The following is a 14,888-nucleotide window of genomic DNA, read 5'->3' as shown; positions in this document are numbered from 1 at the left end:
AAACTCGAAGAGAGCAATTTCAAAACATTTAAGCCTTTTGATCATTTCATTTCATTTTAGCACATAACTAGATTTCCCCTGCTTCCAAAGCTACAATTTTATCATATGATATAATCATTCTCACATTCATTAATGTTATCAGAATCGGACTTTGCTAAGGCTTAACATACCCACAATAAATCACATCTAGTCTTTGGGTTGACCAGAATGTACCTTACTTTTACAAGTGCATTGACAAATCACCGACTGTGAGTAATATTCCCTTTATCTTAATCTGATTTTGCTCTTTCTTAAAATCCAATTGTATCTCCACTTTCAGGATTGAACTGTAGTGCAGGGGCATTGTCAGAGTGTGCATCTGCAAATTCAACATCCCTTCTATTTTAGATGTATGAAAAATGTGTCTCTAGACACTTTTGATGGATACCATTTACATTACTCAGAACCCACAGAATCTTTCTGATTGCCATCCAAAAAAAAAAAAGGCATCACGATAAGTTTTCGTTCTCTCTGTCTGCCAGGGATAAGTAGAATGTAGCCCTTTCAACAAAGTGGTCTTTTTCTTTTCCTTGGCTGATCCAGATTTTGAACTTTTATCATTTTCCAAAAGTACAGCCAAGATCCAGAGACTAAAATGAAATTGGCCCCAAATTTAGCTAAAAACCCCAATTTGCTCCTTATCATCCAGCATTAACCTCCAACGCAATGCAAAGAGATCAAGAGAGTAAGAACAAGAGAGAGGGGAAAAAAAGCAAGGACCCGAGGTTAGCGATCTACATCCATCAGGGCAAAGTGAAACTGATGGACATGATGAAACGGAGTGATAGAAAGACAGATGGCGGAGTGAAAAGGTGAACGCATTATCTGACAGGTTAAACAAGCGGCCACCATTGCACGGGGAGATGTGACTGCTAATTGACCTCGTGGATCAGAATGGCTCTCTTTCGCGATAGACTTGCCTACCGGGGCTGAAGATATATTTTCAAGGAAACCAAAGCCCAAATACAAAGATGGATTGAGCGAAAGCAGCAATATCAGTAGAACACATCAGTGAAAGTTTGAGGAAAATTGGACAATCCATTCAAAAGTTCTGAATTTTCAGAGTTTTAGTGCCATCATCGCTGGTTGAGGAGATTACTACACTTCATGATGTCAATTTGGACATATACTATACAAAGAAAATAAAAGGGGAATTCCACAAAATTTCATCTTTCACGAATAGTACACATTCCATCAACTTGTTTCTGACATATGTTAGCAGTAATATTATTACCCCTGCTTTCTAAAACAGGTAAAGTCAAGTGCTCTTTCATTATGCTAGAAAAGTGATAACATGTTTCCTTTAAACGAGAGGAGCAGGGAGTTCGCAGGAAGAGGGTGATGCCCCAGCCCCCTTGTAGTGTCACCATAACCCCTTTTATGTTGGTAAAGACCTACACGTACGACTGACATGAATCGGACATATATACGTAAATATAACTGTCCCTCGTGACTACATCAATAGTCCCATAAACTGCCTAATGTGTCGTAGAAGTCATCTCACTCTTCCTCCCCATATCTCTCCTTCTCCCTCACATTCCTCTCTTCCACAAACATACAGACAAATATGCAGCATACAAAGAGATACAGTCATATATTTATACATATCAATGTACACCTGTGTGCTGTAAAAGAAGGAAATGAGCTTTACATTTAGTTTCGACACAAACTCTTGACCTACGAAAATGCTAACATTTGTCAAATCTTTTCCTTCTAGTCAAATGAATACTCAGATATTAGAATAGTTCATCCTCCTCCATTAAAACCATGTAATAATATTGTAAAAAAGAAGTATATGTAAGAATCATTCTAATGACAACATCTTCAACTTTACAGATATTTCACAGGTTTTACTTGATTACACATAAGTTGTGTCACATGCTCCTTCATATACTTAAGAAATGGATGCTCAGTTTTGCACATTATTTACCAGGCTGTTTTGAAAAACATATCGAGGGCTTCATGCCACTGCTAAGTGACAATATTGCTTTGGGGTCTTCGTTGGGGTCTTCGAGCAGACTGTAAATCCCCTAAATCGATGCCTGTCACTTATCACCATCGGCATGACTCACACGACACGACACGACACAGGAGTTATTGCCCACGAGATCCAGCCATCACTGGGACGAACCTATACCTGATTTTTTTTTTTGGTTGGGAGGGGATTGAGGTACCTGCACTGGAAGTTTTGTCTGGCTACGGAAGGGCCACTTCTCACGTTGCTTCAGACTCGCTGCCACCCGATTTCAGTCAGACACATTGCCAGACACGAATCAACTCATATTACTCCTCATCCGGTGACTCAATATGATAAATTCTGTCTGAATACCGGGAGAATCTTCTCCGGCTTCCTTCGCCTTGTTTTCCTCACACTTGGCTGACCTCTTTTTGCGACAAGATGGAGGGAAACATTTAACAAAGCAATAAATAAAAGCTCCCTCAGAAAAGATGAAAGACAGAAGAAAGAAGATACTAGCACTTAAATTCTAGCCATGAAGTTCCAATTGTCACACTAAATTCATTGGAGGAATTGTTGCACTTTTACCATCTATCTTGAAATATTCCTCATGATCCCATCTCCTCCCCTCCCCCTGATACCAGTGTTTTATGCAGTCAATAAAAATTTCCCATCAGATTAATGGCTTTCAACTAAAACTTTTGACAAAAACAATTTGCTGAATTTTCATAGATTTTGATGGGGATTTAGTTAGGGAGTATATCGACAGCTACTGCATTTGCTGCATACCAATCAAAGATAATATGCATCCTCTTTGCAAAACCAAACTTATTTTTACGACATAACAGATGCACATATTCGGAAAGAAGAACTTAATATCGCGCCATATGAACATTTGGCAGCGTTTGATGAATTACGCATTTTAATGGAGCAGAATGACAGCCTTGGCTTTCTGGTTTCAGGCATTCACAAAAACCTGTGCATTCCACACAGCATCCTTTGGGGATGAAGTTTTACCTCTCGCATAATGCCAGACAACAGAAGAAAGCATATTTTTATTGAATCCCGGTAAATTTTGTTTGACATGTGACTGCAACAGTTGCACACTTGCTTCATTTTCCTTTTCAGACGAAAAAAGGGAGATGTAATTGATTGGGTAAGGGTCTAAAGTATTCCCCACAGCGTTGAGTATTCCATGCCCCTGCACTACATAAGGGACTAAGGGAAGGTGAGCTTGGAGTCATGCTAAAATCCCAGTTTGCCGCTGCTGAGTTATTATTGTGGTCTTTCGAAGACATTGAACTAGGCATAAAAGGATATTGTTCGCTGGAGTCAAGAACTATATTGTTCCTCCCCGGACAGCCCTGGGGAAGAGGGATTACAGCATTTTTTTATGATACAGCTGGCTGGCAGTCATGAAAGCTGCATTCCTTTTAAAACATTTGTTGGTTTCTCCGTCTGTCAGCAATATACCACCGGGGATCATAAAGGTTTGCATGTTTTTTTCTCTATACAAGTTTTTTCAAAGTGTAATTCAAATGGTGATACCATACCTAAATCCAAAAGATTTATGAAGGCACTCAAAATGTAGCAAACTTACACTATACCTGTACCACAGGCAGATCAGCTGCTGGGAAAACAAGTGTTCTGGTCCATTGGCATTTCATACAAATCTTGTATTATCCAAATAAGCCATTTCAGAGGTATAATCTGAGCATTTGCAAATATAGGTCATTGCAGGCCTTCTCTTGAAATTGACTTGCAAACTGAAGCATTCAAGAGCTGGATAGGTCTTCATGAAACCTACATTGTAAATATTCATGTATGAACCAGGTGCAGATTGGAATGTACAGGTGAATGTATGTTCTTTTCAACCAAACTAACAAAAGAAATTCATGCAACACTTACAGTTACATGTAAATTACCATTTTCTGCTTGGTTGTTTTAACTGTTCTTCTAAAATATCATTCCCTGTTGTGTAAAGTCTCTGGTTCAAGAGTTCATTGCAGGTGAGAGCAAACTGTGAAATGACTTATTCATCTCGGGAGATAAGGACTTGATGTAAACACCCATTACATGCCTTCATTAATAATGACTCAACACTCATCATTTCCAAACATACATTCTGGGACAAGAATGGCTGTGATACTCCACTGGGAAAACAGCAACACATGGCCAATGGCATAGTTTTCTGCCTTCAAGAGAGTTATAAAGGAAACAAAAAGGGCATCTTGCTTCCATATGCAGAGAACTACTTACCGCTTCAATTTTTCCCACTCCTCATTATTCATATGCAAAGGTAGGATTTTTCACAAAAAGTAACCTTTGTCATTCCCTCCCTTCTGAACGCTTTTGCATTTTTCCAGTTACTGTCATCCTTTCTCACTCATTGATCACTTACTATAAAATGGTTGTAAAAACCTCGCATTATAGGCAAAGACTTACCGCATAGTGGAAGCCGTCATACAGACAAGCACCTGTAAAAGACAAGGAAGAGAAAAGAAAAGAAAAAACAGTCAAACATTGTAGGCAAGGCATGGGACTACAATATCATATGACAGGTACAGTTCTGCTCAATTTTGTTGCCATTTTGAAGCTGAACAAGCAATTGAGTCTTTGGCTAAACAGAGATTGAAGCATGAGGTCAAATGATATTGTTAACCTTGAAAACAAACTTAGAAAAAGAACAATAAAAACATTTTGTCACAAATTCCCATCAATGTATCCTTATTACCATGAAGAAAACAAGAGCAACTGAAAAAGGGGAAAGCAAACTTTGTGTAGTAGCTAGACTTTGTAGTTTAAAGGTATTATGTACCATTTCCAGACGAAACAAAAACCCAGCTTTAGTGCTTCAATATAGGCCCTACATGTAGTTCTAAAATGTGAGTTAGGGATAGAAACAACTAATGTAAAAATGATGATCAGTATAATCAATATATAGTAGGATGTTCTGTGATACAATTGACCTACACATATGCATCAAATGTGATAACTCAAACATTTTTTTTTAAATCACTGCTCACAGTGGTACACAGTGCCTTTAATGTATTGTTTTTCAGTTTGTTTTAAAGTGTGAATCTGTTTTGACAGTTAATCCAGGCAGTGTGGTGATATTTTGTATCCAAGCAGAATGCAGCGCTGTGGCAAGTTGGGCCAAACAGCTTTCACCGCACTCACCATGGAAATATCCAAATATAGGTGGCACTTTCTTTCGTCACATTTTGTTTCGCTCCTAGTCGAACAGAGGGGGGAGAAGTGAAACTTTTGGTATTAAAAGGAGGAAAATAAAATCTGTGTCAGTGGGTCAGAGCATGATGTGATGGAAACAGGATCAGTGTCTGAGGTGGTGGTAACCTTGTTGCAAGGCTTGGGGATGTTTTCTTGACAGGGACCCTCTTGTGTACATTGTATAATTTCATAGATGTGTCTGTCTTGTGGAGACTACCTCCTTGTTCATTCTTTCTCTTGGCAAGTTTATAAAATCCCTGGATGGACTAGTCTCTCATAAAGCTCAACAAACAAAATGCATCACCAGAAAAGAAACTCAATGCCCTTGATGCCAGACTTAAGTAAGGCGATTACTGTTTATACATTTTCATGAAAACTGGGGATCAATGAGGGTGTTGTGGTGGGTTTTTTTTCCAAATCTTTAATATTGTCATATTCACAGGAGATCATATGATTGATATAACTCTATATCATTAGGAAAAAAATCCTGGTCACAAGAAAGATGTTTAGATGGAGGTTAGATGGGTTAGCACTTTTTAACGTATGATTGCATACAAGAATACATGAAAAACCAAGTCTGCCAGAGACTGCATACCAGGCATATACTGTATTTAACAGTGCTTGAACAAAGGTTTCACAAAGAAAGAGTCTTTTCTGGTACTAATCTTGGTCACAGGCTATTAAAAGAAACTTTCCTAAAAACAGATTTAGTAGCAATAAAAAAACAAATTCAAAATGTCCATGTAAATGCACATTCAACTCCATGGTTCTCATAAGAATGAATTGACCATGAGGTGGGACTCTCCCCTTCCCTGTTACCAGTTGACATCATCCATGCACATACATTGCAGTCAACAATTAACTTGGTCATTTCTACCACCAATTATGATATGCTGAATATCAATAGCACTGCTATATCAGTAGCCCTGTAAGAGTTTAAAAAACAAAAAGAAGTCATTTTATGACAATATCATATGAAAGCCACATACAATTGTACATGTACATGTAGCTGTGGAAGCCATGATGTTGTACTAGTCGCCAGATCCTAATTTCATCACACCTGTTTAATAGGGACAGCATACTTGTATGCCACACAGATGCTGTGTACAATGCATTGTTCCTGAACCAAATTCACCCAATAGGGCCTACACTACATCTAGGGTCAACCTCCTAGAGGGTGACAAACATGTTTTGCACCTTGCTACTTGAATCATAGTTCATCCATAGATAGGGAGTACATCAGTCTTTGTAATGCTATGGGTTAATTACGAGAGCAATCTCCCCAGAAATTACTGAATTCAGTACACCTGCTGTACGATACATACGTGTATGTTGTAAGAGATAAAAAAAACATCAAGACATACAGTGTACATAGTATGCAGATTTTTTTTTTTACATGATCTTTTCTCCATTCAGCCATTTATCGCTTTTCCAAATTCTAAAGAATTTGTCACTCATTCCTTGGTTGCTGCAATACAATATGGTCAAGAAAAGATAAACTGGATATTCCAGATAATTCCAGAGGGACAAATATAACATATAAATTGAAAGAAAATATGTATCATTGCCACCTGGAACACTGATGAAATTCTCATTTGTAAGCCCTGCAGTGCCATCTGCACCCGCTATTTTCATGATTCTAATTCTACACTGTGCCATATGCAGGGAACTACACCACTGCTCACTTTATTTTTCTGCTCACTCATTGCTCAATCGGAGACTTTGGTGGTAATCGAGACATCCAACAGGTGTGGGTACTAGTATGTTACAAAGTTAACTCCTGGAGTCGCCTGCATACACTGGCTGCTGGCTTGTACGACTGGTTGACTCACGCCGGCATTTAAAGGAAACCCAAACCCAAAGAGAAATGTGGATTGAGTGCAAGCAGCAATATTAGTAGAACATACGTATCAGTGAACATTTGAGGAAAATCAGAAAATCGATGCAAAAGTTATGCATTTGCTGTTTTGGTGTTGGAACCGCTGGATGAGGAGACTACTAGAGGTTGTGGCATCGTATGTGAACAACAATATAAAGAAAATGTAAAAGGAATTTTACAAATATTAATTTTTCATGAAAATTACACATTCCATCAACTTGATACTGACCAAGATGTTAAGGGTAGTGATTATTCCCCTGCTAACACTAGAAAAGTGAATTTTTGTAGAATTTTCTTTATATTTTCTTTACTATTGTCCACTCATACGTTATAACCTCTAGTAGTCTCCTCATCCAGCAGTTCCAATACCAAAACTTAAAAAATTTATAACTTTTGCATTGATTGTCCGATTTTCCTCAAACTTTCACTGACATGTTCTACTAATGTTGCTGCTTTCACTCAATCCACGTTGCTCTTTGGGTTTGGGTTTCCTTTAAGGGTGCTGCCATTAGCTACGTTATTCTCATTTACATTCTCTATACAATGAAGAGTTTAATGACTTTGATTCATGTGATCTACTAACTTTAATAGATTCCTATATAAATATTGAAAGGATCAAGTACAAGATTTGCCAAGGAAAGTGTAACAATTAACACATTACATTGTCACTTACATCATTAGATGATATTATAGACAGTTCACCTGTGAATACTTAAGCAATGCATTTCAACAAACACAGCACAACATAACAATGCAGGCACTACATCTTTGCAGTAATTTTTTCCATGATTTGGTTAGACCAGAGGTGTGTCCAACTAACAACGATATTAGCACTTCTAACCATATGTTTCAGCATTCATATGTCTGAAATGGATGTCTTTAAAACCTTGCAGAAAAGGCACAACACAGTTGTTAGCAGCCGACTCTGTTCAAAACATGTTATGTTACCTTCTCACTGTAAACAAACTCAGAAGTGCACTTTTAGAGGGGAACATTTCATCGTAATGGGTAGGACCTACTTAGGACATGCCAGTATGACAAAATGTATCCTCAATTCAAAATTAACGATTTGATTGAACATCCCATTCAAGGCAGAATCACTAATCCAACTGAATGTGCGTATGATGACAAAAAAAAATCAATGGTAGACATATAACAGATGACAGTGAAACATACTGAATCAAGTTATGATGACATTACTCAAAGAAAACTTGATTGATTAAGACTTAAATGGAAAAAGCGAAGAGCAAAATAAATATTGTCTTGAAAATTGACAGTTTGTTTTATAAATACACTACCCGGCAATGAAAGACATAATATACACTGTACCCAAATTTGTTGTGCTTTAAAATGTCATCTGGTATGAAAGGTCAGGAGGAATTTGACCAGGGGTCAGTTTCAGGCCATGCAATGCAAAGTACCTCTTCTCCCTGGCCAGGCTATTCAGTAACTGACCACAGTGGTGAATTCGACACTGCAGAGGGATCAAACTACTCATGGGTATTAGACGAAAAAGGCAGCACAATGCATACAATTGAGGGGAGCCAAAATGGCACCATTATACCAAAGGTGCTGTGAAAGGTTAGAGCAATTACTTTGGATCACCACTACCACGTATTGGCCCCATAGGAGCTCCTCACCCACTCATTGTCTGAGCATTCCACTTCATTCCTTCAGTAATAGTGCAATCACATTCGTCAGTTCGCAACACAGTAAAGCTACACGATTACAGAACTTTCATATGTGGAAAGAGCTTTCACTTTCTTTGAATAAAACATCAAGTACCTAAAACTCAACTATGTTCATATCACATGAGAAAACCCATCCTGATTGCAATAAAAATAATTTCAGAAGGCATTACTTCCATGCACGGGGGCTGCAAAAACAAACTTAACCCATAAAACTACCATCATTGAATGCAAATATAAAGTCTGGCAGCCTTAAAGGTTGTAAGAGTGTCACAAGGTTTCTCTACCCTTCCAGTAGGCAGATCTACAAAAATTTCAAAAACCTTCAAAATAATCACAGTTCATACTTTGCTACTTCAAACTTACATACTGTAAAAGTAGAAATTTTTGCGGTGTTGAAATTTTCGCGCATTTTGCGCAACCAGAAACTTGCGCGAAAATAAAAGCACGCAAATATTTTTGCTTGCCATATGTTCCTGTGCATGATGTCTTGATTCCACAGAATTAAACACATGCGAAACTCTGCTTGCCCGGCCAAGCACGAAAAATTAATCGCGTGAAAATATCCACTTTTACAGTACTGTACTTGAAAGAAAGCCAGGAATATTTTCTTCCTTTCATTAAAGTGGAGCAGTGCATTTGTGATTCATTCCCACATGAGAGGAGTGATCCAGGTCCCTGCATGTTCTTGCTACTTGCGGTAATGCTTTGGTTCTCCATATCATCAAACACATGACGATCTACGTACATAGGTGAGGCACCGTGCACCTGATCCCTGTGAATATGGTGACATCAAGTCAGCTGTCCAGCCCCATGATCAGACGCAAACGTGTACTGTAAAGCAAGATATTTTCGCGGCATGAATTTTTCGTGAGTTGGAGTCGACCACCTTTATAGCGAGATCAAATTTTTGTGAATTGTCACTGGCATTCAATGCATATTGTGCAGACAAGAACTTTCGCTTGCATTCTAATTTTGTGAATCTTGGCCCTTATGAAATATGCAAGATCAAAATGCATGCGGACGTTCCTTGTTTTGCAGCATACCAAAATTTGATAAAGAGACGTCGCTTCAGATTTTCATTGCATAGCCTACAGACCATTCGGACACATATCTCGAATGATTAACAAAAAATATTGTATCATACAGTTTTGTTTTGTTTTTTTCATTGAGTTTTTATTGATCAAGTTAAGAGGATTACACAAAAACATCACAACAAAATTCGAGATAATAAAAATACTACTAATAATAAATGATAATAAAAAATAGTAAAAAATCAAAGCAAAATAGCATAGAATAGAGTCAATAAAAGTGTTGTAAATATACAGTGGTACATTATTTGAAAAACAGCCTTAAGAAATAATAGAGAGCATCAAATCGCCCTTAGGACGCCCTCAGGAGAACCCACCAGATTCCACATGAGACAATTAACAGCATATAAGAACATGTATATATAACAAATGGCTAAACCATTTTATGTGGAACCAAGTAGATACCCCCAAAAGCCGTATCATACAGTTTTCTGACACTGCACATGTTGTTATGGTTGCCGCTAACCCCTGCCTGGCCCTCATCCATGAAGTGCGTGCAATTTTACTTTCGACATGCAAAGTGAGAGGGAAAGTTGCCTTTCCCATGCTCACATTTATATGACCCACCAAGTTATACTATTGTATGGTCGCCACATGTTCAGACACATCAGGAAAGGTGACTCATTCTGCCAAGTTCTAGTTCAAAATGATGCTTTAAACCCTCATTTTGTTATACAACATTTTAGTGAGTCAGCGTTCAGACACACAAAACCATAATTTAACTATATTCCGTTTTGGTATGCGTACATTTTTTGTGTCTGAACACCATGCAATTTGCCATTATGGTTCTGATAAGATTTTATTCTTATGTACCTTTATTTCCTAAGTCACAAACATATGCATCTCAGCATTCGAACTAACAAACAAAAAATAGTTTGCACATACAAAATACTGCCATGTAGTGAATGTGAACCATGACAACGTATTTGAATGTGCACACATTGCATATATGTGAAACCGAAGTCTTGAAACCTTATTACCTTTTCTACCCAGACAATTGGTTCAGGTGTTGATCAGTAAAACTGGGCAACTTAGCACCTCACAATCAGAAAAACACTCAAAGATATCCTTAGCCTAAATTATCCTATATCATACCTCTCTATCAATATATTGTAATCAATTGACGAAGTTCCAAACAAAACACACAAGAGAAGCAATCCTCTGCTTATCACTCGATTCAATTTTGAATGACTCTGGTCAAACATGAGGGACAACAAAACATTTAGATATATATCTAAATATATCAACTGGAAAATCCCGCCCTGTTTGATATGCTACAAGTAAAATCAGAAGGTGGGAGGGGCAGAAATCCACGCCCCTTTGAGTTTGAGCAAGAAGTCCCCCCCCCCCCCCCCCGCAATCAATGTCTGTCAAAAGTGCATTGAGCCGATCTTTGCCTTAGCGCAAAAGATTTTTGGATCTAGGGGCCTACTGCCACTTCATGCTCCTCTGAAGTCTATAGAAGCCAGTCACACACTTTGGTGCAATTGGACACAAAGTCCTTTCTTTGATATCCACGAATGGATGAAAATGGGATTCACTCCCTTTCTCAGCATTCCCGAACACATTTTTTTTTCTTCCAAGCCGCACCGATCACAAAATGCCCTGCAGTCTATTTGTCCTTGACTGAGTACCCCCTTTAAAGTGCACACTTCAGAAAAGCGCTATGTTTTGATGGAGTAAAGACCCCTAAGGTGCTGGCTACAAACTGTCAGTAGGTTTAAAATGGTGAAATTGAATTGGACACAAGCACAGTAATGTTGCTTTACAACCAAGTCTGCCGTGGTAGAAAACTGAGGGGCACATGCAATTCAGATGGATCAGACACCATACATGAAGCCAATGATGTACTATTAAAAACATACACGATGTAAGTTTTGAAAACTCACAACTTAAAGGTGACTTGAATAGAGCACACATGCCCAATCACTTTCCATCAGTGCAGGGACTGGGTAGTAAGTGTTAAGTGTGTGCTGGTATGAATTTGGCAATGCTCAAAAACTTCCAAGAAAACAAAAATTACTGGATTTCTCTCAAGTAGCACCAGTCACTAGCATCACTAGCTTAATTCCTTCACATGGTCATTAAAAACTGTACAGTTCGTCATTTTCCTGGTCTTTTCATATCTGGAAAATGCCTTGACTGCCTTATTTATAAGCGAACACAAATATATCTATTCATAGTTAATCATAGTCATGAACTTGATGTTATTTTTTTAGGGGGGTTATCATTTCAATGCATGCCCAATTTTATTCATTAAGTTGCATATTGTGTTCTGTTGGAAAAATGAAAAGTTTGAATTGATCAGTAACCTCATTTTGAGGATATTTCTTATTCTTATTGCCTACACTAGTTCAAACTCACTATGTACATACTTTACTAATGGCAAATGACACTTGAGAAAACTTACGTACAATATAGGACAAAAATTAAGAAAGCCCACAAGAGCAGGCTGATGTCTTTCAATCTTAATTTTAAAAGTTTCTTTCCATTCTCTTCCTTTCCTCTTCCTTCTCCTCCTCGCTAGCCCACAGACCAGCTTTCTTTAATCATGCCATGATAATAGATGCCTTTAATGTTAACATCTCCCTGTTTGGAAAGGAAGAACAAATTGGTTAAGTGCTCATTAATTCAAGAAACTTCAGAGCAAAACAAACTTAGCGCACTCCATCACAAAGGGTATACTTTCCTAGACTTTCGTCACTGGCTTGCTAAGTATTTAATGGGGGGGCTGAAAGTTGCCAAAGTAGAAATCCCATCGAAAACTAGATTGGAGGGAGAAAAAAAAAACAACTTTACAAATACGATTTAAGAAGATAAAAAAGACCCAACTGATCAACCCTCTTAAATTAATGGGGCAAAGAAAGCTTCTGTTATTTTTCCTATTAACGTTGCAAACATTCTAAAGGGGCCATTTAATCTCACCCATCTGGACAGCAGCCTGTAGAATGCAGGAAGAAAACTGTGCTTGGCTGCTCATTTGATTGACAGGTGACACAAGGCATAACTATCGTGGCAGGATCGAGGGCGTTCTTTTCACTTTTTGTCGTTTACATCCTCCAGTCCTCTCTAAAGTTTCTATTAAGGAACTTGCGATTTCATGAACCCCAAACTACCGGAGATCTCCGGTCTTTGTTTTGGTCTTAAATTCTATTGTTTCTTGTTTTTCAGACAATGTCGGAAAAGCTGAACACTCCTATCCCAGCTTTTTCTTGATGAAAGGCATAAATCACGATAAGCCATTTAAAATTTTGGTGCCATGGGGAATGTCTTTATCTTACAAACTTATGTATGTAAACAGAATCACAATCCTCAATTCACTGGCTTTTTGAGGTTTCTGCATCATTTAATCTTTGTATACATGAAATATTGGCTTTATCACCATATGAAACAAATGAATCAAAATGAATTGAATTAAAAAGGGTAGGCTAATGAAGAGTTTGGATATTTGGTCATTCCATCATTAACTTGTTCAATCATTTTTTTTTCACAAAATTGTAATTGTGTATTGCCTGTAAACAGAAATTGCGAAGTTATTTCTTTTTCTTGATTTTTACAAAAGCTCTCTTCCTAAATAGACCCCAAAACCTTGCCAACCACGTACACATCAAGCCCAGGTGATGGTATTAAATACTTCACTTTAGAAATCTACATCCAGACACACACATAATATCAAAAGCAGAAATCATTCATGATCTCTTGAAATATCAAAAAAAAAGGTAAAAAATCAGTCTGCCCACTGCCAAACACTTAAAAGTACACTTCTGTGACTCTGAAAAGTGGTGTTGATGACATACATGTACAACAGTATGCCTCATAAATATTAAAGCTTGAGCAGAAAGAGAGTACATGTAGGCTTGTCATTCCCCTTGCTACATAAAAACTTAGGTCTCAATGAAAATTAAAATGAAATTAAAAATACATGATTTGTATCTCAAGACCAGCCTAAATTGTTGCAGAGCCATTTGCATCTCCATGTAAAGCACCTCCACAGGGAACATATCATTTGCACCAATTTATTACATGCACATGCACACACACACACACACACACACACACACACACACACACACACACACACACACACACACAAACACACACACACACAAATACCAACAGATAATCACTTCTATTGAAAATTTTAGGTTAATATCAATTTGTACAATAAAAGGCTTTTTTGGTAAAAATATGCTTAAATCAGAATATGTACAATGCTGTATTCTAAATAAATTTGTACAATATGACATCAGATGTATACACAAATGCACAGGTGCCTTTAAAATAAAGAGTAAAAAAAATGATGGCTTTACCTGTCACCAGGCTCACCAGGTTGACTGTGGAGCTGTGAAGTTTCTCCTCATTACTGGCAGGAAATCATAATTATTTTTCATATGGGTAAGGGGGAGGGGGCAGCCCTAACTACATCACACATGGTGACAGAATCATCAAATTTCAAATTGTTTTCTACACTTGCAGGTGATGGACTTTGTTGAGGCTGATGGAAGACTATGTGAAGCCAAATCTTACCCATACCATCCCCTCCCTGCCTTCCCTTTAAAGACAAAAAGAAAGATATAAATAAATAAAATGAAATTGATACCACAGACCATGTTAAAAAAAGAAAATAAATAAAGAATATACAAATGCTGTACACATGGAAAACATTATGCCTGAGTCCAAACTTTACATTTTCACTTCACAAACACAAAATCAAATGCTAAAATCAAGATGACGGAACTTAACACCAATTGTTATTTCATTGTAGCATACCACAGATGGCATTAAAATTCTGTAATCCTCCATTTTGCCAGCAAACATCTGGACAAAATGTGATAATTTACTGTGTATATGATGGATATTTTTTTCTACCAACAATCTGGATTTGGGAAATACATACTTGCATACACAAAGGCGTTTAGTAATTTTACATGATAGAAGAGGAGAATGTTTACGGAAGAAGTATTAGAATTTCATGTGTATAATTGGCAGGAGTTGAAATGTCA

At 37.6% G+C, this 14,888-nt stretch overlaps 1 protein-coding gene across 1 annotated transcript in view; it reads right to left on the bottom strand.

Moving 5' to 3' along the window:
* Positions 1-14,888, bottom strand: part of LOC140228817 (extracellular matrix organizing protein FRAS1-like) — a 241,756-nt gene that overhangs the window by 202,668 nt on the left and 24,200 nt on the right. Inside the window, exon 2 of the mRNA XM_072309090.1 lies at positions 4,442-4,473. Coding sequence (XP_072165191.1) covers positions 4,442-4,473 — 32 coding nt within the window. The remainder of the gene's footprint in view (positions 1-4,441; positions 4,474-14,888) is intronic.

Source organism: Diadema setosum, chromosome 5 (assembly GCF_964275005.1).
Source record: "Diadema setosum chromosome 5, eeDiaSeto1, whole genome shotgun sequence".
NCBI classification, from domain to species: Eukaryota; Metazoa; Echinodermata; class Echinoidea; order Diadematoida; family Diadematidae; genus Diadema; species Diadema setosum.
Note: the sequence above shows the minus strand (reverse complement) of the source record. Positions and strands in the feature narration are given on the sequence as shown.